General features: G+C 42.1%; 1 protein-coding gene across 3 annotated transcripts in view; it reads right to left on the reverse strand.

Annotated features, from left to right (window-relative positions):
* PREX2 (phosphatidylinositol-3,4,5-trisphosphate dependent Rac exchange factor 2) overlaps positions 1 to 23,908 on the reverse strand; it is a 304,934-nt gene that overhangs the window by 63,001 nt on the left and 218,025 nt on the right. For all 3 annotated transcript variants that reach the window (XM_084620586.1, XM_084620587.1, XM_084620585.1), the window contains 4 exons: positions 20,657 to 20,874; positions 17,049 to 17,151; positions 14,069 to 14,212; positions 8,288 to 8,402 (listed from right to left, as the gene is read on the reverse strand). In XM_084620586.1, the coding sequence (XP_084476712.1) occupies positions 8,288 to 8,402; positions 14,069 to 14,212; positions 17,049 to 17,151; positions 20,657 to 20,874 (580 nt within the window). The remainder of the gene's footprint in view (positions 1 to 8,287; positions 8,403 to 14,068; positions 14,213 to 17,048; positions 17,152 to 20,656; positions 20,875 to 23,908) is intronic.

Consider the following 23,908-nt stretch of genomic DNA (forward strand, 5'->3'; position numbering starts at 1 on the left):
TGGCTCCTGCCCTCTTGGCTATCCAAACTCCTGATTATCCAAATAACATCTGTGTGTCCCCTGCTATTCAGATAATTGGGGGTATACTGTATACTAAAATCATATGAGTGAGATTTTATTATTAATTATTATTATTATGGTATTATGAACAGTGTACCATCTCAGATTCACAGATAATATTGTGTTGATCGCCAAAAATACTATCAAACTACAGAAAATGCTGCGAGAACTCAACACAAAAAGCAACCACGTTGGACTGAAAATTAACCAATCCAAAATGAAATTTATGCGGTCTGATACCTTGTCAAAAGCCCAAATAACAATCAAGGGAGAACAAACAGAAGAAGTTGAGCAATATGTCTGTTTGGGCCAAGAAATTAACATGTGCCACTATCAGAAAGGTGAACTCTCGCAAAGAAAGAAAGCAGGCTGGTGTGCATTCAATTCTATCAGGGATATCCTCCAAGTAAAAATCAACAAAGCAACATGCACCAGCCTCTTCATCTCAACAGTACTGCCTGCAATGTTGTGTGGCTGCGAAACACGGGTGCTGACGAAGACAGAGGAGCAGCAACTGTCTGTCACAGAGAGGGCAATGGAAAGAAGAATTCTGGGAATTTCAATCCACAACTGAGTCCCCAAAGAAGTGATCAGACAACAGAGTGAAGTGCAGGACATTGTTGTTGAGAGCAGGCATAGTAAAATGAGATGGGCGGGCATATAATGAGACTCACTGACAATCAATGGACTGCAGCTGTTGCTGAGTGGTACCCCTGGGAACTGAAACAACCGCTTGGCCGACCTCCAAAGAGATGGAAAGATTTTATTGTGAAAAAACAGAGCCGCAGATAGAGAAGGAAGGCCAGGATACAAAAAGAATGGAAACGTGTTGTGATTGGCGCAATCTATACAAGGGCTAAAGGACCAATCAATCCAGGTGATCAAGGTGATGAACAGTAAAAAAATCCAAAATTATAAGCAAAACAAAATATGTCTTGACTGTGTCCCTTTAAGTCTCAGTTATCCAAGATTAGTAATAGATTTATTAAGCCAACCCAAAAGTTCCCATAATGACATTGTGTTCAGGATTCAAACATCTTAATAACATTATTACAGTATTTATTACTTGCATTACTGCAGCACCCAGGAATCCTAACCATAGCACGAGAGACAGCATAAAGGTGCTTGTTTGACAATTTAACAAGTGGGTGATGGAGGCTGACATCCTGGGTTGATCAATATCAAATGAAAGGTGATGACAGTTAGAGGGTGTCTTGACTGTGAAGGGCCTTGAAAGTGAAGACAAGCATCTTATGTGTGATGCAATAGAGAAGGGGGTGTCACTGGAGGGATGTAGAGAGTGTGTGACATGCTCAAAGCGATGGGCTAGGAAAATTATCTTTACAGAATCAGTATGAATGGATATGAGCAGAGCAAGACTGCATTTATCCAGACCAGAGAGAAGGATGTTGCAGTAATCGAGATGTGAGATAACAGCCTGAACAAGAATTTTAGCTGTGTAGGTGGCTGAATAAAATGGTTACCTACCTCTCGTAACTGTTGTTCTTTGAGATGTGTTGCTCATGTCCATTCCAATAGGTGCATGTGTGCGCACCACGTGCATGATCGTCAGAAGGTTTTTCCCCTAGCGATACCCACCGGGTTAGCTGTGGAGTCCCATGGAGTGACACCCTCATGGTGGTGTATATAGGACACTGCCGATCTGCTGCCTGCTCAGTTCCTTCTTGCCAGAAGACTCCGACAGAGGAATGGACATGATCAAGCACTCGAAGAAAAACGTAAAGGTACTATGCAGAAAGAATCAGCAAGCTTTAAATATAGTCTGGAGATGAGCACTTAGAGAGAGGTCGAAGCAAAGATCACACTCTGGTTATGGGACCGAGTGACTGGCAGGATGGTTATGTTATCCACAGTGATGGAAAAAGGAGGTAGCAGGAATAGCTTGGGGAGGATGATCAGGAGCTCTGTTTTAGCCACAGTGAGCAAGAGCTGACTGCTAGACATCCATGAGGAAATGTCAGAGACACAGGCTGAGTTTTTGGTTTAGCCAGAAGGAGACAGGTCTAGAATAGAATCAGATCAGTGAGTCGTCACCACAAAGATAGTAGTTGAATTTGTTTGTGTGGATGAGATTACTCAGATACAAGGCATGGAGGGGGGAAGAGAAGAGAAGCAAAAAGTGAGAGCCCTGTGGAACTGTGACCCAGGAACCTTGTTGTGCCAACTGGCAGAGAGCACAGAGAGGCACCGAATTTTACAGGGATCCCTTGGGTCAAATATATGCACAATAATTCACCAAAGGGTGTCATGAAAGTTCTCTATTCAGAGCCAGTAGCTCACTGGTCATAATAATCATTGTGAAATGTATGTACCGATAACACTTAAGAAGTTATGCATCTATACTGGAAATTATGTTCTTAAAGCCTGGATGTTAAAGGCAGGTCCCCTGAGGTGACATGTCTCAGACAGATCCTGTTCAGGCAGGGTATAGTAGATGCTTAGTTCATCTCTGTTCATTGTGCATTGTGTGTCTCACAATGTAAGTCGATTTGCATACTGAGCCACTAGCTAATCAAGGCTGTGAAATTAACAAGAGACTGCGAAATCTACAGGAAGGAACTCACAGCAGGAGAGTGTTTGGTTTATTAATAAAGATCAGAGCACTGTTTTGATAGATCAGAGTTGCAAAGAGACACAGTATCCTCTACACAGGGGACAAGCTGGCAGCATATTTTGTCTAATAAAAAAAAACGATGACAGCTGGACTTGGATCAAAAATGCTAGAAGGACTCTGGGAAGAGCTTTGCTCTATATAACATGAAAGTATCTAGTTAAATAAGTTTAGGCTCTAGAATGCATGTTCTGATTTTATATGTAACCATTTGTTTCCAATATTTCTACTTGATGTTACTTGAATCTCTCCTCTTTGTTAAATAAACTTTTCCTTATTTTCACTATAAACTATAAACATATCTAAGTGCTCTGTGTTACAAGGCGTGGTGACCTGGGTGAAGCCAGTAAGCTGAGTGCACTGCTTCTTTGGAAGCAGCAAATCTGTGAGTACTGTGAGTATCCAGTACAACAAGGGCTAGACACTTCAGGGAGATGCTTGGACGGCTTGGGAATTGGAGCATGCCTATTGCTAACCTGCAGAGGGACAGCAGAGCCTACATAGGCTAAAAGGGGAGTGCTTGTGTTGTCTGTACACATTTTTTAATGAATCTAGATAAATTTCAAAGCAAAATGTTGTTTTGAAACAAAAAGTTGAAGCATTTCATTTAAAAACATCAAAATGGACCATTTAGACTCTTTCAAGAACATTCTTTTCATTTTTTTTTAATTAGACCAAAACTATTTGCTGAATTTGACCTGAATTTGCAAATGATGTCATTTGACCAAAAAATGTATTTCTGGTCAATACTTATTTGCTGAAAAAAATGCTCAGCTCTACTAAAGGGTATTTTTTAAGATGGGAGAGACTAGCATATGCTTGTATTGTGAGGGGAAACAGTCAGAAGAAAGCGAGAGGTTCAGGAGAAGACTGGGCATGAGGGACATCAGGAGATGGGATGAGGTCACTTATATATCAGCTACTGTATCACTAAGGCATACGAGTGTAGGCCTTGCAGGAGCCCTAGGCATAACTAAAAATGTGAACCAAAGGCTGTGAACCAGAGTAGGTCTGGCCTTGGTAGAATAGTAACACAGCAGGAATTGGCTAACGAAGGAAGCACTTCCCTGACTGGAGAGGATCGAACAAGAATACCCAAAGTTCTCAAATAACAATGTAAACAAATTTCCAAGCAATTGTACAGGAATACACTGACCCCTTGTAAGTTAAGGATGGGATGACAGGATAATGGATGAGGATGTTTTGTTCGAACTAGCAAGCACAAGGTATAAGTGTGGTAACTAACAACATCTGGAGTGTAATAGGTAACTGTCTTGTATCAGAAGAAGTCATACGAGGGGCAACTTTGTATCGGCCAAGGGACAGGACCCTAGTGGGCCTTTACCTTGTCACAGGCATACCTGCATTAGTGTCCCTGTGACCCATTGGACAGAGCACTAGTACCGTGGGGGAGGGATTACTCAGTAGTTTGAGCATTGGCCTGCTAAATCCAGGGTTGTGAGTTCAATCCTTGAGGGGGCCATTTAGGGATCTGGGGCAAAAATTGGGGATTGGTCCTGCTTTGAGCAGGGGGGATGGACTAGATGACCTCCTGAGGTCTCTTCCAACCCTGATATTCTAAAAACAATAAACCTGGCCAAGTGCCTTTGCCACTGAACCGAGCCTGTGGTCTTTCTTATGAATAACATTGAGTTCTGCTGAATGAACATGGAGCGCTGTTTGCTAGTGCAGCTGACATCAAAACTCCAAGAACAGCAGCACTGAGCAGCAGCATTCTACAGTGCTAGCAACAATGAGCTCTTTATATTCTTCCTCTAACTTAGCAGATAACTGCTGAGTTATCAAACATACAGTAATAAAGATGTTTAAAATCTTTGCTGTCTTAATTGCTTTCTCCTGGTTGTGCAACATCTTCTCATTAAGAAACCTTTAGGTCAGAATAAATTTACAGTGCTGGCAACTGTCACCACCTTCCCAATTTGCAAATAGAGATATTTTTTTTCCTGCAAGTGTCAGGGAAACAGAAATGGTGACACTTGGTTAACTATAAAAATAAATACAATCTGGCTGGCAGCATGAAAAAGAAATACACACCCATTAAGAATGAGTATGGTGCAGATGTTGAAATTTGTTTTTTTAAAAAAATCATAGTTTTATTTATTTATTTACTTCTGAAGTAACAGTTTTACACAGGTAAAGGTTTTCCTATGTGTTGATGCATCTTTTCTGGAATTCTGTAGCAACTCTAATACTTCACTGCACTGAAATTATAAGTTCCTTGTAGTAGTAATTTGATTAAAACTGCTAGGGTTGAGTTAAATAAGAAAAATGGAGGGAGGTTCTATCCTTCCTCCATACACATCTTGTACTATAGCTTCCTCATGAAAATCCTATGATTTATGTTTCAGTTTTGATATATAGTACTTGCAAAAGCCTAAAAACAAGAACTGTAAAAGATTAAAGTTTTATGACTGCCCAACTCAGAGTTAAAGAGAGCAGTTTTGTATCTAGGCCAACATATCTGCTATATCACTGGTGATATTATGAGGAAGCTGGTCAGAGTTCCATCATTAAGGTTGCGCTTTGCAATTAAAGCAGGGACTAAACCTCTCTGTTATGTATGATGAATAAAGCATATTCTCCAATTTCTTTTATCTTTTTTACAGTGTAAATATTTGTAATAAAAAATACTAATATAAAGTGAGCACTGTACACTTTGCATTCTGTGTTGTAATTGAAATCAATACATTTGAAAATGTAGAACATCAAAAAATATTTCTAATAAATTTAAATTGGTGTTCTATTAACAGTGTGATTAAAATTGAGATTAATTGCAAATATTTTTTTCTAACCATTTGACAGCCCTAGTAGATTCTACTACCTGCAGAGTTAAAAGTTATACTGCCAGTACTTCCAGGGAGCATGCATACATTTCCATGAGATATTTAATTTCAATTTTATGGTTTTATTTGAGAACTACTATCCAAATGTCACTGAGTTTTGCTGCTGTAGTTACTTTCTTAGAGTCTCTTCAGCCAAACACCTATTCTGACTAGCAACTGGCAGAACAAGAATATTAGCATCTGCTTTCCTGGATTTCTTGTACTCTATTTTCACATTATATTACATATGAAGTTAATTCCTTGTCCCTCATTTATGGGATGTGGTATGATCACCATTAAAATGTCAGCACTTACAAACACTTACCATGTTAGTATTGGAGATAACAGGGTTTTTTTCCTATACTTGGAATATGAAAGACCCACTTGACCCCCTGTGAAATTTTTGAAAAAATATTGTGCTACAGGTTGGCCACTGGTCAGGTTTGTGCGTAAAGATGGCCTTAAGAGTATTGTATCCCATTAAAGCTGCAGCAGGAACTAAGATAGCAAGAATGTAATAATGCACAGCAGCAGAGTCACCTTGTTCTGTGCTCTTTCCAGCTCACACAAGCTAAGTAGAATCAGGCAGCATCAGCACTTTTAGGCCCATTAAGGTAGTGAGATTGTTGCCATTGATTTCAGTAAGCTTTAGGTCAAGCCCTTAGATAGTAAACCTCCTCAACTAGCTGTCTTGTGCCACTAGGGTAAGAGCCAAATAATTTGGAAGTCAGACTGATGTATGGAAGCAGTAGAATTTCAGTGAAAGGCTGGCCTCAAGCTAGCCCATGTGTTGCCATGGTCAGAGAAAGCTGCAGAACCCACGTTTCACACAAGTACTTCCACAATAAAGGAACCAGTAGAAGAAACAGAACATGTTCCTGGATGACAGTAAATGAAACAAGGGAAGAGTGAAGACAATCTGGTGCCTAATTATTATAACAACAGTTGGGTTAAAAGTTCAGAGACACAGATATAGTAAACAGAAAGGAAATGCAAAATTTTTATTGAATATCTTTTACGAACTCCTAAAGGAATTTCTGAAAGTCCATCAATGAGGTAAAACAGAAGAACACTATGTACACCTAGACATATTTTCAGAAGAAAAGCACAGAGAACCCCTCTTGAAAAAAGTGAGTGGAAGGAACTGTACATTTAATACTGGGATCTTCGCTCTTTTTTAAATACTGCTCACTGTTCCCTGTCCAAGTACTGTCACTTTAAGAAAAGTCTGGACTCAGAATGAATGACTCTCTTTCCTCCTCCTTCCCCTTTCTCCTTCCCCTTTACCTCATCATTCTTTCCCCCACTTCTCATTTCTTCTTTTAAAAGCCGCCCACCTTCTCAGAGCTAATGGGAACCAGATACCATTACAGATTTCATCAACCTCATGAAGCCAGAAAAACAAAAAGCCACAATTTTACTGCATTCTTGATTTTCCAGTGAGCCTTTTTGCGATTCATCTACAAATATAGCCTACTCAGAGAAATGTCTTCCACAAATGCAGTGAAAACACCTAATATCTATTGTCCTGGGCTTGTTCCATTACTTTACACAAAATAAAGGCAGAATTTTTTCTGTATGAAAAATTCCACTGGATGTTATTTCCTCATGGAATCATTATGAGAATGCATCATCTTGTGATCTTTTTATGTACAGTGTACACTACACGTGCATATCTCTTAGTTGCAGTTGAAGCATATACCCATGTTTATTTTTCTTTTTTTGTTGACACAATGAGCTTCCAGGAAAACAGCATGGGCTGTTAAATCCTGTTCTGTAGAAATTAAGTAATTAAACCTACAAAATTAGATTATAATATTTAACAATTCTGATATCAATACATCAATTCATTAAAACAACATATAGCTGTAACTCATGATATAGCAATATAGCATTTATCAGTGTCCTTTAGGGAATTTAAGTATACCAGTTTATGGTGTTCATCTCAAGGTAGATATTAATTTAACTGGTATGCACAAAAACTCTAGATTGTCCTAGGTGAGGCATTTCAATCTTACTTTAAATTGAAATTGATAGATTTCTTGAATTGCTTGAGTATATGCACTGAAGTTGTATTATAGTTTTCTAGGTTTACTAGAAAATAAACTAGAGATTAACCTGAATCTAAACCCATTATGCAAAAACTCCCACTAAGTGTTGGATGTTCATATCCACCTTTAAAAGTTGTGGGACAATCTGTAAATTAACCCCCCCCCCCCATGCACCTTCCCCCATCAAATGTAAACCTAATCTCTTTATAAAAATAAATATTTCCACAGAATTAAAATAGAATTTTTTAGTTCTGTTACAAAACATTTTAAGGGAATCATTTCTTGTCTCTAACATTTTGCTAGGTTATTTTCCCTACATTATAAAGAATTGTGAGCATTGATTGTGGTTCTCAAACTTTTACTTATGTGGATGCTTATAAGAGAGCTTGGCTCAGAAATCACTTTCCATTACTTTTGTGATCACCCAGACTGTTCCCTTCTCATATGCAATCAAACAACAACCCTGCAGCAACTATGCTAATAGTGTAGGGGGAAAAATATTAGGAAACAATTTCATTATTTTTACTTGTCTTTCAGTGCAATTTAGCAATGGAATGAGGAGAGACAGAACCATGAGACCCAGCCAGTGCCCTGTGAACTATCAGTGCTCCATGGATCAAAATCTGAGAATGTCTGATTTAGGTTAATTTAAAATATAAAGTCTACATAGCCACCACAGGGAAGGCTGGCTCACCACTTACCTGAGTTTCTGGTTATACTGTTTGACCTTTTCCAGTGAGGCTGCATTAATCTGGGCTTGAAATTCTTCTACCGACACATTGTCTCTGTAATAATATCCTTCCATGCTCTCCAGTGCTGGAAAAAAATCAGTATTAAATATTTACTATACTCTTTCTCTGCAGTTAGAACCTGTCTGCAGTCTAGTGCCATACTTCTTAATCTTGAAGCTGTGACCCTCAACATTGATTGCAAAGCTGTTTCTGTGTGTCATCAAATTTCCACAGATCTTTCTCTAAGATTTTGTTTAAAAATAAAAATACTTCTTGCCCTTAAGAAAAACTGTACAAGACAGGGCTAATATCAGTTCTGTGATTCTAATTAGAGTGATTCTGCCCTCTGAATGTAAATACACAGGCACTATTTAGAACAGTTTTTAGTTCTGAGGTGACCTTGGAAATCTCTGGTAAAATGAGATACTGTAGCAGTGGTTAGGCTATAGAAAAGGAAGGGACACACAATGACTCTCTTTTACTAGGCCTGATCTTGGGATATGTGCAGACCCTGAAACTCCAGTTGTTTTATTTGAAAGTTTCAGGTGTTCAGTATTTCTCAGGACCAGACTCCACTGAAAAACTTTTCCGTACAGTTTGGAAAATGCCTTGTGGACTGAAAAAAATCTCTCCTTTGGGATCAGAAATGTTTTCAGTGTCATGTAAACTTTACTCTGACTCCTTGTTAGTTAATGTATATACATCTAAAATTAAATTAAATGGAGGGGGGTAGAAGTGAAAAATGACAGAGTGATGGGTACTGAGGTAAATTGTTTAACCCTTCTACTTTTGGCACACTTTTGCCAGCTCTAGTTAAAAAAAACAACACTCAATTTAATTTAGATAGCTATGAAAAATGATTTAACAGCCTGAGTCATACCTACTTCAAAAGACGTAAGAGTGTGGAGCTGAGAAATCAAGATCTTCACATTCACATATTATTAGATTAATCTCATAATATAGAAATGGGACTTCAGTAAAATACACATAGGGTAGAAGCACTGAAGATTTTGCAATGAGGAACCCTGCCACTTTAATAATAATCTGTACAAATTTTTAAGAGTTAGTTACCCAAGAGAACGATCAGAAAATGCATCTAAATAGCAGAATTCTTACGGGCACAACTTGCAGGTTCAGAGCCCCAGTTGCACACCAAACACTAATTCTGCTGACAATTCTTAATGTGACCAGTCAGTAAATAATTCATTCATTGTTCAAGAACATGCAAATCACAGTTCCTCTGAGTACTTATAGAGTTCATAATTTTGCTTCTGTACGAAAGATGGCAAAGATTGATGATCAAATTGCCTCCTAATATGTCCGTCTTGAGCTTAACCAGACAGGGCCCAGGTGGAGGGGCCCACTGTCCGCAATGGTATCTGCATGGTTGTAGGTGTCCAAGTTAGTAGGTTCTGTTGCAGAATTGGGACCTTACTGTGTAGAACAGTTTTGCTCTCCCCTTAAAGAGGGAGCAGGGCATTGTAATGCAGAGAAGAGAGGGGTTTCTATTTTGGATATTTAAAACCAGAATAGAAAAGTCTAGACTGAGGTTAAATGTGAACTGCCAAAAAATGTTAAAAATAAATACAAATGTTAGTTTTGAAGGTTAATTAGCTCAACTGCAAATGTAAATCTGAAATAAAGAGTTTGATTTTTTTAAAACTTATTTATTCAGTAGATATAAACTCACGCCCTGGGAATTCAGAAGACTTTATGACAATAGAAACATCCCCACATATGTTCTCCCTCTCTCTTTTGTACACACATATCATATTCACACACACACACACGCTCTGATCCTGCAAGGAGATATAATTTCTGCCCTTTTGAGATCTGTATAGTTAGTCACATGGTTCTAGAAAGTCTGGTTTACAAATAGAGGGATACATAAGACATGGTAAAGATTTTTAAAGCTCTCTACAAATTTTCTAAGGCCCCAATCCTACAACTGTTTATATACATGATTAACTTTATACATTTAAACTCAGTTAGACTACTCACTAGCATAAGGTTAAGTACCTGTGTATTTGCAGGAATGGGGACTAAAACTGTTTTTTTTTCTTCTGTAAAATACTGTCTGTAGCCCATAAAAAACACATGATGGTGTAATATGAAGATTTAAGTGTCACTCATTTGAAGTGACCTTCACTGACTCATGTATTCATCCTGCAAGTAACAAAAACCCTTTCCAAAGTCATGCTGCTAAAAATCTTTTATATCACAACACCATGTAGACTCTGTATTTAGGCTGGAAAATAGCTTGGCTCTACTGAGTCTCAGAAAGCAAGAATTTCTGCCCCCCACCACCCCAAAATGAACAGCTGCATCTACAAAATGCTCAGTTCTTGAAGAGATGGCATTTTCTCTCTTGATCACGAACAGATTTCAGTTAGATTTGGAGAGCAGTTTCTTGTTAGCCAGTGTAAATGAAGATCAAAGCTTTGATAGTGTGTCATTATAAAACTGATGTGAAAATGAGTCACAGCCAGTGGTGAGCTAGAACTGGTTGTCCCGCCTCCGCCTCCTCCCCTGAACGTGCTGCCCCACTCTGCTTCTCTGCCCCCCCCACCCCACCCCCCCGGCTTCCCGTGAATCAGCTGTTCGTGCAGGAAGCCTGGGAGGGCTGAGAAGCAGGCGGCAGCTTTGCACTCAGGCCCAGGGAGGGACAACCGGTTCTAAAAGGGCTTCTAAATTTAACAACCAGCCAAAAGTGGTGCCTTAGGCGCCGACTCTGTGGGTGCTCCGGGGCTGGAGCACCCAAGGGGAAAATTTGATGGGTGCAGAGCACCCAATGGCAGCTCCCCACCCCACGCCTGGCCCCAGCTTGCCTCCGTCTCCTCCCCTGGGAGGGCTGAGAAGCAGGCGGTGGCTTTGCGCTCAGGCCCAGGGAGGCAGAGACAGAGCGGAGGTGAGCTGGGGTTGGGGAGCGCGAGGAGGGTCGCCTGTGCAGCAGCAAGTAACCGGGGGACCACTCCCCGCCCCAGCTCACCTCTGCGCTCAGGCCCAGGGAGGCGGAGGTGAGCTGGGGCGGGGAGCGGTTCCCCTGCGCACACACCCCCAGTTACCTGCTGCGGTGCAGGCGGCCCTCTTCGTACCCCCCACCCCAGCTCACCTCCGCTCTGCCTCTGCCTCCCTGGGCCTGAGCGCAAAGCCACCGCCTGCTTCTCAGCCCTCCCAGGCTTCCCGCACGAACAGCTGATTCACGGGAAGCTGGGGGGCGGAGGGAGGCGGAGAAGCAGAGCAGGGCGGCGCGTTCAGGAGAGGAGGCAGAGCGGAGCGGAGGTCAGCTGGGGCTGGGCACGGGGTGAGAGGAGCGGCCGCTCCCCCTGCTCCCCCCTAGCTACGCTCCCCCACCCCTAGGAGCCAGAAGGACCTGCCGGATGCTTCCTGGGAGCTGCGCCAGGTAAGCACCTCCGGGACTCCCCACCTCACCCCCCGGCAAGTCCCTCTGGCTCTTAGGAGTGGGGTGGGCACCCACTACGGTGGCCCACGAGACCCTCCTGCCCAGTTCTGGGGGCAGTCAGGGGACAGGGGAGGGGGGTGGATGGGGCAGGAGTCCCCAGGGGGCGGGGGTGGGCCACGACCCCCTCGTGGGGTGAGGAGGGAACCGGTTGTTAAGATTTTGGCAGCTCATCACTGGTCACAGCTTACTGTGCGTGTAAGAAAAACGGGAGTGAAGTGACTAGTTCAATGTATCAGTCTGTAAGACTTTTGTCATCACTAGAAGGATAGCATGTCTACCTTCTGCTGATGGATAAAGTAATGATCGGAAGGAAGAAATGGGTGTTATGCAGGGCATCTGGTTCTCCCCCTTCTTCAGAGTATTTTTCAGAAAGGTATAGAGTTTAACATGGATCCCAGATCCCATACAGATGTGGATGAAAATGGCTGATTTCACAAAGCCAACCTCACCAGTGAAGTAAAATGGATTTTCTCAGTGACATTTTGATAGGATAGTGAATAAAGAAATCTCAGGAGTTTAAATACTGCAAATTATTAAATATCTGGGCATTCTGGGAATCCTGGTCTCTTGTTCCCTTCCTCAAACTAGCTGATGGTGAACACAGCTAGTGCCATGTCTGAACTTGGACGCTGAGACCAGGGGGCATGTCTTAATATCCAATCACCTGTCAGGAATCAGGGCTGGCAACACAGCTAGTCTCCAGGCAGCCTCATAGGTACAGCTGGCCTGCAGCAAGCTGACCATACCGTCTCTTTGGCTGGAGGGGTCTACAGGGCGGCTCTTAAGCCAGCAGAAGCAGTTAGCTGACTGCTTGATGCTCATGCCCACCATTGTGAAGTCTCCTGCGTTACCTTGTTTCTGCTGCTCCTGCTTTGCACCCAGCCTTGCCTCTGTCCTGCCCTGCCTTGAATCCCTCCTTGCTCTAGTTCCTGACCTCCAGCTTGACTCATGGCTTTGTTTCCTGACTACTGACTCTGGCTTGACCCTGGGTTCAGGTATCCAGTTCCTGTCCTCCGGTCTGACCCTTGGCTCCAGCTTCTGACCACTGATGCCTGCTCCAACCATTAGGTATGACGCCTGCTCTGAACAATAGGCTTGACAGCCCTCATCCCAGTTGCCTGACACTACTGCCCTGTTCCGTGTAAAAAGACATGGGCAATTCCTGTGCAATTCTGCAACACTTTCTGTACAAGAAAAAAACCGTTAATATTTTCAAGATCATATTGGAGCCAAGCTATTTCCCATTCTTTGTTTGTCTTTATCATCTCATCATCTGCTGAGATGTTCCTGCTGTTATTCAGTCTCCTCATTGCCCCTCCATTGGGTGAATTTAAATCTATAAATAGTTTAAATGAAAAATCATTCAACTTTTTCTTTGGGACTTCATTTAAAATTGAGCTAACACCTTTTACTTTCAAAGATGTATTTGTCTTGACTTTAGACTGAGGGTTTGCTATTCACCTTTAAATATTTTTGTATAGTACTTACTTTTTATTAGATCAAAAGTTTCCACTAATTCTTCCTTTCCTTCATTTACTTGATTTATGAGCCCCTTCCGTGTGTGTGCCAAGGACCTCCTGCAACATATCGAGAGCTCTCAACTCTCACTGAAGTCAAAGGAAGCTGAAGGCAATCAGCACTTGGCAGGAGGCATTCACCACTTTGGTGAATCAAACCCTATGGTCCTGATGACTATAATGACACCACTACTCACTGTAGGGAATATGCAATTTACAAACAGCATCAATGCCATTCATCCTTTCACTAATGTTTGTGATGTCATGGCAACAGATACCTGGAAAGGATATTTAACTCTCCATATGTTTTAAAGAAGAATCAAAGCTGATATCACCTTCGTCCTTTACCTGTTTTTTCTTGCTTTATTCATTTGGAAAATGAAATTTCTTTTCAATTTAAGAGAATTTCCAGGTCTGGGAATTGCCCACTAACATTCACATTGAATGAACTTACAAAAAAAAACAAACAAAAAGATAATCCACTTATTCTCTGCAGTCTGTGTCAGTATGACTGGTGTAAACTCAGAAGTAAACTCTAGAAGAGTTTATATGAAAAATATACTTCATTCCCTTAAAATTAAAATTCATCTCAGAATTAGAACCACAATTCAACAAAGTATTTGAATTAAGGCCCTAATTCTGAACTTAATGAAACTATTCATGTGCTCAGAGTTACAGATGCGATTAAGAACCTTGCGGAATCATAGCTAAGATAAGATTTCAGATTTTCAAGGTATAGAAAGGTATTTGAAGGTATAGAAAAAGAATTACCTTGTGCAAAAAGTACTGAGTGGATTTTAAACCCTCCTCCATTCTTCAGCTTTTGAGGAAGCTGCTCAAAATGGTAACTATCAAGATAAAAGTAAACCTTCAAAGCTTGCCGGCTTCCTTCTGCTTGATATGTGATTGGAACATCTAAGAAAATATTTAACATTGCCATTTTATTAATAGCCAACAACTATGTGATATTTTCTCTTCCAAAAACTAGAAAGAATGTTACACTCAAAATTATACACAGCCAAATTCCTGTCCCTAATTCTGCCTGCTTTGCAATGCAACACCATCACAAGGCAGGCAGAAAGATGCCTTAACTGCCCACCACAGGTTCCTGCAACAGAGGGGAGTCTTCAGGTGGTGTAAAGGTGATTCTACACCACCTACTTTCCCACAGGTCTATGAAGGGTGGGGAGGAAGCATGCCAGTGGCAGGAGGGAGTGGGGTGTAGTGCATACTGCTTTTTTGATCCCCATCTGGAACAGCAGACCCTGTGCGATCACTGCAGCTGGCATGAATTAAAGCAACCCATAGGCTTCTTTAAGTTATGCTTGGGGCCACTTGGGCCTCTAGCCAGACCAGGATCAGTGGAGTAGACAGATGCCTTACAGCCACCTTTTACTCCCCTCTCCTCAGCGATGCCAAGTATAAACTCTGTGTAGCTAAGAAAGTGTCCCATGGTTTTAATTCTAGTCATTGAACCATGGCCTCCTTACATCAGAATTTCTGTAATGCATAAAGCTGAGGAACACATAACTACAGAACCATTCAATGAATAATAGTTAAATTGGAGATTCATTTTCTGACAACTGATTTCTTACTGTACAATACATAAAATTATATAATGGTATGTTTCATTACACACTGACACACCAGATGTCAGGCTGAATTAAATGGGAAGTTCCTATTCACATTGGTTTAGATTCCTAGATCTTCTAATGCCTCTTGGTCTACCATTTGCAATGACTCCCCAAAGTACATTTTCAATGTTGTGCAGGTGAGTAATCATGCAACTGCCATTAGCAAAAGCCAGTGAAAATTTACCCTTTTTACTCTAAGGGTACATCTACACTTTGAGCTCAGGGTGTAATTCCCAGCTTAACTAGACATACCTGTGCTAGCTCTGACTGAGCTAGTGTGTCAAAAATAGAGCATAACCACAATGGCGCAAGCAGCAATGTGGGACTAGCCACCCTGAATATGTATCTAGCAAGGTGAAACTATTAAAAGATTTGCTAGGTATGTAATCAGGGCCGCTAGTGTCCTGTTCCTCATACTGCCATGGCTACCCTCAATTTTTAACATGCTAGGTAAACCACAGCCAGCATGGGTATATCTACTCAAGCTGCATATTACACCCCCAGATCAAAGTGCAGACATGCCCTAACCTTAACATTTGCAGAGTTAAAGCAGCTTACTTCAAATAAAAATGCATACATATTTCCAGTTATAATTTTAAATTAAAAATTTAAACAAACTACAACCTGTAGATTACTGGTATTGATGCTAGTAGATTATGATTTTGCATTTCCAAGAAAAGGAGGTCAAATCGCAACTTGTCACTATTTTTTGGCCTCAAGAAATAATTAATTTAATTTAACTTTGGTAATTATGCTTTGCCGTAAACGAAAAGCTGAATTTGCCACCAAAATCTCCTTCTCCATGAAACCATGAAGTTTGGATAGTTGTGATGGTGGCATTTAAATTAAAGGTTGAAATAGAACTTGTTGCAAAATTTTGTTTTGACCTCAATGTTACACATATGATCTTTATATATCACCATATATGAGAAAGACTTTTCCATGGGAAGGGAGGCAATATGAGCACTGCATAACACAGGCAACTAATCTGCTCCCAACTAGGAATGCTGTCCAGGCTGACCCTCCACCCTAGCTTGGATTGATGTCTGGCTTAATGGGACCTCTTCTTAAAAACACCACTGGAAGTGGTTGAAGCAGGGCTATGGGATCTCCTCCAGACTTGTTCATCCCAACACAGCAGAAGTAGTATATGGATCAAATCCTCACTCACCAGCAGCTCTGCAAATGTGAACCCTGGCAACACTCATGGCTGTAAGGTGGTACTTGAATTCTGGGAGTGCTGACACCCTCTCTCACTAGTACCTTTGGGGTCTTTTTACTGTAAAAGTTACCTTGTGTGATCTCTATCCCCAGGGCAGTATTTGTTTGGAAAGCTTGAAGTTAATCAGACACACTTTTCCCCATGCTGAGTTATGAGACTTTGGAAAAGCATGTTTTCATTCACTGTGCCAAATTCACAGCAGGATCTGAACATCAAGAGGGCGGTGCAGAGGCACAAAAAGGCTGTAACCTCTCCTCCACCAGGAATCAGCAGTCAGTCAGTGCATCCCCAAGAGTAGCGTGGCCATGGGGGATGCTCTGATTCAGCACATTTCAGTAGCCTGTACCAGCAGGGCTCAGAGGACACTTCTTGACAATGTAAAGCTGTCCCTGACTGACAGAACCCTGGAGGAAATACCATCTGCCTCTTCTCACTCAGAAGTCAATCGCCTTTTCTAGCACCAGGCTTCTCACCGATGATGTGTCACTGATGATGTAGATGTGAACAATTTCTAATGTTCTTCTGTCCTCTCATAACTTCTTTTACACACTGCTCCTCAGTGAAAACTAGCTCTTCTGGACATTTTTTCTGGAATGGTCACTTATCCAGTGGCTTCAGTGAGACCACCAATCGTTTACTGAGGCTTGTGACCAGCTGCCAGATAATAATTACTTTTCATCGTGACTGACCTTTGCTGGATATCAGGCGATCTAGTGAGGAAAGGCTCTGTTATTCCATTCCCAGCCCCCTGGCCCATGTCATTCCCAAATTAAGACATTTGCCCATGAGCTGAGATGCTCCAGAAGAGAAAAACATTGTATCACTTTAAACATATCTAACATGCGACTGTTTGTTTGTAGAACAATAAATCTCATAAATATACTTCCTTACTTACTTGCAACTAGTGGTTCTGGTTCTGACTGTCTAAAATAAAAAGTAACTTTTTCCAGGTCAAACAAAGCAACCAATGTATCTTCTAGCATGGCTTGTTCATCAGTCTGGAAAAAGGAAAAAAAAATCTCTTCTCAAATAAATATTATGTGATGTTAGCATGATGTTTCCATACTGGAAATCATATAGAGCATGAGCATCAAAAATAACTGTAGAAAGTTACACCCTGCTTCACTGAACTATTAATCTAACTAACTTTCATGAATACCAGATGATGGATTTGTTTTTATTGGGTTTCCACTCCCTCTTCTACTGGCAAAAAAATGATTATTAAAATTGAAATTAGAACTGAAATTATTAAGCTATTTTGCACATACAGCCAGTTAATTTACAGCTACCATTTAATCAAACTGCATTTTTAGTTATGTATGTAAATGAGCAAGCTTACAATGTATATGACACTAAGCCTAGATTTTCAAAATTCTTCTAGTTATTGTGATGCATTGTGTTTTAAAATAGCACCCTGTAACCCCCTTACTCATCATTTGTATATGGTTGTGATATTTCATACAAGGAATTCCTTGCAAGGTGTCATATAAAAGGTCATGAGTGGCTGAAAATCACTGTTCTGTCAAAATATGGGTATCGTTATTAAGGCTATGATTTGGTCATGGAGGTCGTGGAAGACATGGAATCCATGACTTCTGCAAACCTCCGTAACTTCAGTCCGCAGTGGCTGGGAGCTGCAGGGTACCCCCACCTCCTGTGGTGGCTGGGAGCTGCGGGGTAGCCTGCTGCCTGGAGTGGCAGGGGTCCCCTGCAGTTCCCCAGCTGCCATGGGCAGGGGGGAATCCCCAGAGCTCCCCAGTCTTCATGGGTGCTGGGAACCTCCGGAGTGCCCCAGTCCCCACGGGCGGCGGGGAATCCCCAGAGCTCCCCAGTCCCCGCAGGCGGTGGGGAATCCCCTGGAGCTCCCCAGTCCCCATGGGGGTGGGGGCCGCTCCCATGCAGTTCCCCTGCTTCCACGGAGGGCGGGAACCACCAGAGCTCCCCAGTCCTTGCAGGCAGAGGGGATCCCCAGCAGCTCCTCAGCCACCACTGCTGACGGGGGAATCCCCCGGAGCTCCCCAGTCCTCATGGGGGAGGGGGCTCCCACGCAGCTCCCCAGCCTCCGTGGGGGGGATTCCCCTAGAGCAACCCAGTCCCCTCCGGCAGGCAGGAAATTCCCTGCAGCTCCCTAGCTGCCACAAGCGGCAGGGGAACCCCCGCAGCTCCGCCGCCTGGTTGGGGAAATCCCCCAGACCTCCTGAGTCCTTAGGGAATCCCCCACAGCTCCCCAGCTGGGGGTCCCTCCCAGCTCCCAACCATGGGGCAGGGGCCACAGCTCCCAGCCACAGCAGGGCAAGGTGCTCAACCCTCCTTCGTCCCTGTTTTGTCATGGACATTTTTAGTAAAAATCAGGGACAGGGACTATCTAGGGACTATCAGGGACTAACTAGCCCAGATAGTGGGCTAGATTTTCAAAAGTTCCAGTTTATGTGCTTGAGGGGAACTTTTTGTGCCAGCAGTTGAATGGGCAGCTCAAATGTGGGTGAAAATGGGAGAGTAATTTTCACCGTAACCTACCCAATTGTGGATGCAAATCAAGTAGCTAGATATGTCAATGTTCTGATTGGCACCTGTACTTCATTTTTGCAGGCTCAGATTTTGTGAACTCTCAAACCAAAATGATGGAAAATCTTTCCCCTTTGAAAATCAAGTCTCGTATCTCATTACAACTTCAAAAAGTAAATTATAAACCTTTCAAGATATTTTATTGGATCTCTGCTAACAAGGGAAGTATTCACCAACAAATATAGATAGCCTGGAAGTAAATACTTAGAGCAGTCACAGCAGAATCAATACTCAGTTAAAATAATTCATATTATCGTCCCTTCTATGCTAAACTATCAAGCAGACAAATGTAAACCTGATGTATATTTAATTCTTTCTGCAAGCACTGAAACAGTTAATAAATGAACAACAAAACAGACGGCAATAAACATAATCGCTATAACATGAGAATTAGCTGAATGTTACTGATTTACACAGACGGGAAAAAACAATTTTCCCTGTTCCATGAACTAAAATAGTATTTCCCATGTATTTATGAAGAAGGGATTCTGCCTGCAACATTTTACCTAATGTTTCAATTTATTAACCCCCTGGAGAGAAGGCAATTTTTATCACCAGAGTAATCCGAATACCATTCAACCACATGGGAAATCTTTACAAAATTGTTCATTCTTTATTGAAATCCAGATGTAATCAGTATAACTGCCCTCACAAGCCCTTGTTTAAAGTAACATGGATCATCTGTATCCTGAATGCTTGGTTAGAAAATACTGAAAAAGTTGTTCTTAAAGACTTTTCCCTGAAGTGATGAATGTTATTACTGAACTAACTCAGCACTCCTTTTTTGTGCACAAAAAAAAACTTTACAAAACTGACTAATGTTAATTTTAATTTAAAATTGCATAATTGGAACAATTCATCCTGACTATTATTACCAGTATATGAGTACACGAAAATAACATTTAAATAACGTGGGATTTTAATTACACAGGAGCAATCTCTTGAGCCTTGAAGCAAAATCCACAAGTTATGGTGTACCTGTGGTAATGGTTACCTTGTGACAGAATTACAACATCTAAGAAGGTGGTAAAACACAACTGCAAATACAGAGGACACTATATTAAAAGGTCTCAAGCTTTCACAATAAGAAGTTAGAGATTGACTCTCCAAACCAGTAGGCCCAATCCTCAGGACCAGCCATTTGGCACCTAGCAGCTCAGGGGAGGAGTGACTGCAGAGGACATTGCAAAAACAGCTTTCCAGCTCCCTGATCATCAGACTACCAGATACCAGTCTAGTCTGCTAAGTGACTTAAAGTAGCCTCAGGGATTCATGCAGGCAGCCAGGGATTACTAGAATGAGGGGGTGCTTTGGCTATGACCCTTTTTTCTCAGCCATGACCCTTTTGCCAAGGGCAGTGGGAAGGGTGGCAAACGAGCAATAATGGTCTACCTGTGGATTCCCTGCTGAATTCCTACTGACTGGTTACATCAACTTTCAGTTTGGTTTGTGCCACCTTGGCGGCAAAGCAGCCCCAGCGAGACTGAAGATTTAGCCCTTAGAATTGAATTACCAAGGGAAAGTGGGGATTTTCTGTTAAAAATAGGTAATGAGTATTGTATTTTCCTTATATTGCTAATTACAGTGACTGAAGCTATGGTGATCACCTCATACATACTTATTGTTAAGAGGGGAAATTGCTGTGTGGTGTCTAATGGCAAATTGGATTTTTTAATCGCTACTATTATGTGTTCCTCATACACCTTCTCAGTATCTAGTACCTTGAAACAGAAACATAACATTATGTTTGTGAGCAACATTATTAATTTCCCATATCAGTAATTATTTGAACCGCAAACTTCCTGAATAGCAGCTAATAAAGTACATGAGCTAAACACAAAGGCTGCAAGATACTGTAAACATAATGCACCTTGCTTCGTGCTGCCCTTATTCAGCACTGTCATATTGACTCATGTGGTTACTGCATGAGATTCTTACCAGGTTAGGTGACAGCAATGACTGGAAGTGAAGGAGGACACCTGCATTAGCTATCTGTTCCAACCACCTTCTGCTGGCCTCTTGAGTCTCCATTTCATACTCTTTGCTGTTGTCAAACATCTGATTCAAGGCAGCCATTAGTTGCTCTGAAAAAGCACAGACTGTGGCCACCAGACTTTGGCAGAAGACCATGTCTCGTCTGAGCTGTATCTCACTATCTGTGAGGGGAAGACCAGAAGAGGAAAAGCAAGAAAAATGGGAGAATAAATTAACAGTAAAGTAACTGTAGCAAGTTTTTATTTTGTTTTAAGCAAAGAGCCTTTGTTTTCTGGAAAAATAAAATCTCACATCACAAAAAAACCTTAAATAAGAGATTTTACCCCTTATATGAAAAAATTCAAAACAAATTAAATGAGTTGTGTGAAAATAGTTAAATATGCTTTACGTACAAACTGGTTTAAAATTCACAATCCATTGAATAGTCATTAAAATGTCCCAATTTAGAAATCAAACTTTGGTAAGCAATTTACTTTCTGAGTCAGTAATGTTACTTTGGGTAGCTCATATTCCAAGCTTTGGAATTAGAGTAATAAACTCAGTAGAGTAAGTGTTGCCTTTAGCTTAATGAATCTTTAATTAAAGTCTTAATTTAAATGCCACAATGTAATTTCCTTTCCAATACACAGGTTTTGTAGATGTCTCTGACTCTTTCCAGAGTCATAGTTCTGACCTATAAAATGTCCATCTCTCTCTCTCCTCGCCGCCCTCTCCCCCCCCCCCCTTCCCACCCCCCCGTCCCTCTTTCTGTCTGGTGGCAATTTCTCTTCTGCTCATAGGTCCTTCTTCTACAGACTCCAATAAAGAGTCATTTTTCAACCCTCTGCCTGGTTCTTTTTTTGCTCATCATCATTCTATCTTTAATCCTTACCAAGCTCATTGTGATATCACTCAACTGTAAATATCTTTCAGCCTTTAATGTCTCCTCTCCTGTCTTTTTCTGCTCTCTGCTTGTCACAACTAGATTGTATCCAAACCAGAACTAGCACCTAAAACAAACCCTGCTCCACATGGCAGCACCATTGCTTTGAAACACCTGCCTTGCTGCCTGAGCTCTGACTGGTTAGGGGGTGTGTCAAGGGAAAGAACTGGCTTCTCGCTCCATCCCCAAGAAAGCTGATATTCTACCCATGTCCAATATCCTATTATCAGCCCTCTTGCCATTACAGGATGGAGATGCTACTCCAGAGGAGAATCTGCCCTTCCGCAAGTTTGGGACAGTTATAGATGGTTATAGGTCAGTTGGACAGCTCTTGGCCTATCAGTTGGAGGAGACTGCATGATGTGAGCTGCAGACAGGGGTCACATGATGTTGCTGCTGGACCTCAGCAGGCCCAACCACAACCCAAACATAAGGGCTGTGAGACTGGCCTAGAGAGAAGGTGGGACCAGAGGTGTAACCAGGGCAGCCAGCAGGGACTGAGTGACTGCAGGCAAGGGAAGATCCAGTTGCTTGGAGAAGCCCTGACTAGTACTCCACCTATAATGTCAGACCCCTGGGGATGACAGGAGGAATAGAAACTGGCTGGTGTGAGCTCATCCTTTATAGAAACATTGGCCATCAATCCAATGGGAAAGAGGTGTCCCTAACCTGGGACCGAGGTTGGTGATACACTTGGGCATGTTTGGTTACCAATGGAGTAAGACCTCTTTTATCATAGAATCATAGAATATCAGGGTTGGAAGGGACCTCAGAAGTTCATCTAGTCCAACCCCCTGCTCAAAGCAGGACCAATCCCCAATTAAATCATCCCAGCCAGGGCTTTGTCAAGCTGGGCCTTAAAAACCTCTAAGGAAGGAGATTCTACCACCTTCCTAGGTAACCCATTCCAGTGCTTAGAATTATAGAATCATAGAATATCAGGGTTGGAAGGGACCCCAGAAGGTCATCTAGTCCAACCCCCTGCTCAAAGCAGGACCAATTCCCAGTTAAATCATCCCAGCCAGGGCTTTGTCAAGCCTGACCTTAAAAACCTCTAAGGAAGGAGATTCTACCACCTCCCTAGGTAACGCATTCCAGTGTTTCACCACCCTCTTAGTGAAAAAGTTTTTCCTAATATCCAATCTAAACCTCCCCCACTGCAACTTGAGACCATTACTCCTCGTTCTGTCATCTGCTACCATTGAGAACAGTCTAGAGCCATCCTCTTTGGAACCCCCTTTCAGGTAGTTGAAAGCAGCTATCAAATCCCCCCTCATTCTTCTCTTCTGCAGGTTAAACAATCCCAGCTCCCTCAGCCTCTCCTCATAACTCATGTGTTCCAGTCCCCTGATCATTTTTGTTGCCCTTCGCTGGACTCTCTCCAATTTATCCACATCCTTCTTGAAGTGTGGGGCCCAAAACTGGACACAGTACTCCAGATGAGGCCTCACCAATGTCGAATAGAGGGGAATGATCACGTCCCTCGATCTGCTCGCTATGCCCCTACTTATACATCCCAAAATGCCATTGGCCTTCTTGGCAACAAGGGCACACTGTTGACTCATATCCAGCTTCTCGTCCACTGTCACCCCTAGGTCCTTTTCCGCAGAACTGCTGCCTAGCCATTCAGTCCCTAGTCTGTAGCTGTGCATTGGGTTCTTCCGTCCTAAGTGCAGGACCCTGCACTTATCCTTATTGAACCTCATCAGATTTCTTTTGGCCCAATCCTCCAATTTGTCTAGGTCTTTCTGTATCCTATCCCTCCCCTCCAGCGTATCTACCACTCCTCCCAGTTTAGTATCATCCGCAAATTTGCTGAGAGTGCAATCCACACCATCCTCCAGATCATTTATGAAGATATTGAACAAAACTGGCCCCAGGACCGACCCTTGGGGTACTCCACTTGATACCGGCTGCCAACTAGATATGGAGCCATTGATCACTACCCGTTGAGCCCGACAATCTAGCCAGCTTTCTACCCACCTTGTAGTGCATTCATCCAGCCCATACTTCCTTAACTTGCTGACAAGAATACTGTGGGAGACCGTGTCAAAAGCTTTGCTAAAGTCAAGAAACAATACATCCACTGCTTTCCCTTCATCCACAGAACCAGTAATCTCATCATAAAAGGCGATTAGATTAGTCAGGCATGACCTTCCCTTGGTGAATCCATGCTGGCTGTTCCTGATCACTTTCCTCTCATGCAAGTGCTTCAGGATTGATTCTTTGAGGACCTGCTCCATGATTTTTCCAGGGACTGAAGTGAGGCTGAC

Source organism: Lepidochelys olivacea (genome assembly GCF_965140295.1).
Source record: "Lepidochelys olivacea isolate rLepOli2 genome assembly, chromosome: 2".
NCBI lineage: Eukaryota > Metazoa > Chordata > Testudines > Cheloniidae > Lepidochelys > Lepidochelys olivacea.